Here is a 5792-nt window from a genome sequence, read left to right as displayed (position 1 = left end):
GAGAAATACAGTCTATGCAGCCGTCACTAACGGCTAATTTTCCATCATAGCATTTACTCACAAACAGAACCGCAATTGCCTTGTTCTATTGTAGATCTGTTAGTTAATAAATTCTACAATTTCACATTTCCATAAATCCAATTACATATTAATATTATAAGTAATGGTGATCACTCTCAAATAATGCCACTAAGCCGATATGGATACAATGCATTCATCATTACTGTTCTCAAATTAGTTTTGTTTCAAGCAGAACTGAGTAAAATAAACCACAATCATAGCATAAGGAGCAACATGAACAATTTATCATTAGAATAAGAGAAAGGAGGTCATAATTAAAGCCCATTAATACCTTATGACCATACAAAAATCTCTCAAGACATGCAAGGAATTCCTCCGGCGGAAATCGAAAGGATGAACCATTATGTGAGCAATAACTCATTGAAAGATTGTCCAATCGTTCAATAAAGGAATCAACTGGTAGAGGCACCGATGAGTGGGATATAATTGAATCATCTTCGGCACCAATGTGTAGAGCTGTTTTAGCCAAATCAACCCTTCTATTAATGCAAATACTCGTCTCCCTCTCCACACTTGATAACCTCTGAATCTGAGAGCAGAAGCCCTCTCTCGCCTTCTGCAAATCAAACACACCAAATCATCAATCAAACAAATCTCAAAAGAGAAACAGAGTGAAAGAAAGAGACAAAAGCAACTCACGCGAGCATGTTTGGTATCGATTCCGGAATCATCGAGGGCATCATGGAGGAAGAATTCGAGGTCTTTGTTCAGATTTTCGCATCGACAGATGAGACGAGTGGGAGAAGATGGTGAAGGATACAAGTGATATTTTGAGAGATTGGAAGAAGAAGAAGAAGAAGATGCTGAGGAAGAGAGAGTGAGAACAGATTTTGTTTTTGCTGTAGTTGCAATCCATGAATGTAAGGACGTCATCACCGTTTCTGAATTCAGATAATTGGAGCTGAAAATTTTCACAGAATTTCTGTGATGATAGCATTTCAAGTCTCAGAAAAACTGGGGGATCGCCACACCAGCGCGGTGGCCAATGAGAATGCATTGGGTAGTGGCCGCGTGGCTGTTACGAGGTGTTGCAGTTTTCTTATTGGATGGGATTTTTTATGTTACGAGGTGTTGCAGTTTTTTGGATGGGATTTTTTATTCGATAGGGTGGGGTCATCATTTTTCCCCTTTATCTAAGTGTAGCGCCAATGTAACCTTCTTCTTTTCTTTAAAAAAAAAAAAAAAGGTCTGTAGAAAAAATTACATTGCCACTTCCTGAACTTTTTGAAACATCAAAATCACCCCTTACAAATTCAAACAATTTCAAATCGGTCTCTACCATTAGTCGACCGTGTTAAATGAATAAAAATCTATTAGTTTTATTACAATATACCCAAAACACCCCCACCTATTATGAGAGGACAATATTGCCCTCCCTTTCATTTCTTCTTCTAAACCCATTCTCCCTCTCATTCCTCACTCACTTAAATAAGGTCGAACAAGAAGAAGGAAGAAGACAAAAACCTCCTGAAACCTGCAACTCGATCGTGCGATTCCCCTCCAACGTGAGATTCTTAGGTCGGAAACCACTGGCAGAGTGATTGCACTAGGTGAGCTAATAGCGAGACATTCATCTAAGATGACAGGAAATCACCAAGAGACTACTTGAAGCTAAATCTTTCTTATCTTCCTCTCATCTTGCATGGCTTGTGAATGGATGGAAGAAAGTAGAGAAGAAACAGAGCCAAAACTTGGTGATTGTCTAGTTCTTCAACTCTTTTTCCTCCTCAATTCTTTCCCAGTGGATTGGTAAAAGGGTAGCTTATAAAGGGGAATATGGACAGATTTGATTTTTAGGGTTCATTAAATAGTGGAAAGCAACGAAAATAGAGAGAGAAGTGAAGAAGGAAGACTACCTGAAGTTAGTATCATCGAAAATTCTCTGAGCTTGCCATTTCTTAATTGGCCATTTGGACAGGATTGTGTTCCCATACTCAGGAGCCCAGCTCTCTGCAACTATATATTCCATGCCCAAGGCAGTAGCCAAGTCTGAAAGAGGTTTCATACTCTCCACGATGGTAACTCACCTCCGCGGGATGGATTGACACTTCCCACCTAACAAATAACAAACCGGTGAGCTTCCCTATTTTAATCTTGGAATTGGAGTACTGTGAGACGTGAGAGAATGGGAATGGAGGAGCAGAGAAGGAAAGAGATTCTAATGGGGAAAGGCTCACCAGGTTGTGAAAAGAATCTGCACTCTAGGGTCGAGATGAGAGAAACTTGAGAGAATGTAGAAAGAGAAGTACAAAATGAAAGGGATAATGGAGAAAAGCAAGTCATCTTCTTTATTGAACACCCTCATCCCAGGCTAGGCAAAGGGGTAACCAACACTTGTGAGGTCTGCGAATGAAGCCTCCTTAATTCCTTCCGATTCTGTTCTCTAGGTTGCAAGATAAACACTAAAACAACCAAAACACAATAGAATCTCGTTTTGACTTCCCTGAAATCTTCAACATTCTCTCTAAAATCCTTAATCAAAACGGATTTTCTTCATTGATTGATTCCAAATATTGGGTTCATCTAAGAACTTCAGAAAGAAGAAACACTATCAGGGGAATCGCATGCCGAAAGGAAGAGGTTCGCACGCCAATCAGCTTTCTACCTAAGAATCGCACGCCGGAGGGGAATTGCACGATCGAGTTGCAGGTTCAAGGGGTTTCCGTCTTCCTCCTTCTTCTTGTTCGACCCGAGAATCGCATGCCGGAGTGAGAGGGAAAATGGATTTAGAAGAAGAAATGAAAGGGAGGGCAATATTATCCTCTCACGATAGGTGGGGGTGTTTTGGGTATATTGTAATAAAACTAACAGATTTTTATTCACTTAACACGGTCGACTAATGGCAAGGACCAATTTTAAATTGTTTGAATTTTTAGGGGGTGGCTTTGATATTTCGAAAAGTCCAGGGGGTGGCATTGAATAAGGACCAAAGTTCAGGGGGTGGCAATGCAATTTTCTCAAGTCTGTAATATTAGAAATTGATTATTGGTTCGATTCTAGAGAGTGTTGGTGTGATTTGAAATCGAACTAATAATTGAATCAATTCGTAATTTGATATTCAAACTTAACATGTTAGGTATGGTTCTAAATTCGATTCTATTTGGTCCTTGTATTATTTGGTTTCGATTCTTATACTTGTTTCATATATTATAATATACAATATATAATATAATGTATTATTCATTATATAGTTCCATGTAGAGTTTCCACACCCAGACATAGCTGGGCATACCTAGCACACACTGGGGCAATTAGGTCTTTTCACATCCAATTGTGTCAACGAATATGATTCTTTTCTCCATAGTAGTATTATTAAATCTAATAGTAACATTAGTAATATATACTTTCAAACAAAAAAAATGAAGAGTAATATATACTATAATATACTAGTGTTATAATGTATTAATATATATTAGTATCCAAATTTAGTTCAGTTTTGATTTTGCATTCGACTCCTATGTTGGATTCAGAACTGAATTGGTTTTGAAATTGGATAATCAAAGCGAATCAAATTTTATTTGTTAAGCTGAGTTCGACTTATTCAATCCGGCCAGTTTCGATTTGAATTTGACACCCTTAGTATTAGAATAATTAAATCTAGGCTATTGAATTAAAGCACATGTACTTTTATGATATACAATGTAATTTTATACTATCATATATACAATATGTCTACATAAGGATCTACCTTATATGTTATTGAGAAAAAAATAATACAAGAGAGTCAATAGACTATATAATCCAAAATATAACATGGTATATTTAATCCAAAATAAGGAAAGTTTTCCCACCATTGTTGCTTCTTGCTGGAAAGAGGAATTTGTAACATATAGTGAAGAACAATTGCATTTGTCGATGATCAAAGAAAAATATAATAGAGTCATGAAGGAAAGGAAGACGGAGATAAATTAAGAGAGGGAGAGATGAGACTTGCCCCTTCTTCACTTTTAAATGTCATAATGATTCCCATTGGAGCCTTGACATAGGGTAACCCTTAATGTTTATGTGGATGTAAGTAATTGGTTTCTACCATTAATTTTCTTTTGATTACCTCTCAAAAAAAAATTTTTTTTTTGGGTGATTACCTCACAGCACACACGCATACAATGTAAAATATCTTGATTTTCAAATTGGTAATATTTTCCATCACTATGCCTAGTAAAGTGATTCATCACACTATACTTGCAGGAAATTTTTTTCTATGTGAGAGTGTGATCTTTGCACCCAGACACATGTGATCTAGATGAAATGACCAAACTGGCCCCATGAAAGGGAAATAACATTTTTATGGTTGCTGACCTTCATGCATTCGTAGGAACGGCATTCCCTCTAGGAAAATGTTCTCCCATGTATATATTATTATCCTTATTAATGTTTTTTAATTCTAATTTAGAGTGGAGGGGTGTCTATTGTAAAAATATTTTTCTCCATTTTCTCCTGCTGTTGCTCTGGCTTTTGCGCTTTCTCCCCCCCTTAAGGTGATCATGTACGATAAGAGGGGGAGAGGTGGGAGTACTGATGATAGACCCATCTTGATCGTCTCTTTTTTTTTGGGTGAATTCTTGATCGTTCTTTCATTTAGTCACTAGTGAAGAAAAACTTTGTCCAAAAATTAATATACCATATGAGAATTATTATATATATATCTTAATCTTCGTTCCCCTGCAACAGACATTAAAACTTGTTACTACCCCTCTCTGCATGTTTCTTTCATTCTGTTCAGTAAATATTCCCCATTTCAAAACCGTCTCTTACAGCTTTTTTCTATTTCCTCAGCTCTGACAACTGTCAATGGTGGATTTGCAGTGGCACAGTGACGTTATGGATGAAGAAGTCAGTTTTGTACGTTTAAGACCACGCCGGAATGGAAGGAATTTCATTTTCTGTTGGTCAGTTTCTGACCGTTTCGAGTTCTCAGTCATTTTTGCACATGCATTGCTTGTAAAATCTAATGTGAGAAGATCTATAGCTCAATTTGAACTCACAATCGATTGTTTTGCTAAAAACACTTAAGAGTGAGAGGGTTTTTTGAAAGACTGAGTGGATTAATTGAAGTGTGCATAGAAGTATCAATAGTGATAGGATTTCCGTGTTTCATGTGAGGTAGGGTAGTCATTTTGCTCTCTTGTGTGTCTTGACGTTACAATTCTCTTTTTCCACTCAAAAATATTAGACACAAGATAAAATTTTGATGGATATTATTTTAAGGGGAGGGTTTTCATGCATGACCGCCGCACAAAGTAGAGATGAGTTATGATACGTCAAATGAGAGCGAAGGGGTTTGGTCATTTTGATCTTGCTATTGCAAGGAGGACAGGACTCTGCATGGAATTTTTCATCTTTTTTTGAGGCAAAAAGTTTTCATGCATGCATGGTAAGTATTTTGAACCATCAACACATACAGCCAATATGTGAATGTAAATCATGTAATTTTATATACCGTGAATAAAGGAAAAATATACCCATCTAGGGGTTATGAATGCTTTGCCTTACTAATGTACAAAGTCGATAATACCCCCAATTTTTGTGGATACCCTCTAAACATCATCCATAACCTCATGGCCATGGGTGATAGAAAACTGCCTCCTATCCAAGGGCTGAAGTATTAACTCGTTTAAAATACAGGATCATGTATGAAAACAACAGATATGGACAAAGGCTAAGGGGTTTTCTTTAGCTTTAGATTACAAGTATTACAAACCAGGCTTTGC

At 37.1% G+C, this 5792-nt stretch overlaps 1 protein-coding gene across 1 annotated transcript in view; it reads right to left on the bottom strand.

Annotated features, from left to right (window-relative positions):
• LOC122059600 overlaps window positions 1-1097 on the bottom strand; it is a 16399-nt gene extending 15302 nt beyond the window's left edge. Inside the window, exons 1-2 of the mRNA XM_042622483.1 lie at window positions 721-1097; window positions 353-637 (exon numbers count right to left, since the gene is read on the bottom strand). Coding sequence (XP_042478417.1) covers window positions 353-637; window positions 721-954 — 519 coding nt within the window. The 5' untranslated portion in view covers window positions 955-1097. The remainder of the gene's footprint in view (window positions 1-352; window positions 638-720) is intronic.
• Between the last annotated feature and the right edge of the window lie 4695 nt (window positions 1098-5792).

The sequence above is a fragment of the Macadamia integrifolia genome, chromosome 13, assembly GCF_013358625.1.
Source record: "Macadamia integrifolia cultivar HAES 741 chromosome 13, SCU_Mint_v3, whole genome shotgun sequence".
Lineage (NCBI taxonomy): Eukaryota > Viridiplantae > Streptophyta > Magnoliopsida > Proteales > Proteaceae > Macadamia > Macadamia integrifolia.
This window is presented reverse-complemented; position numbering and strand designations above follow the sequence as displayed.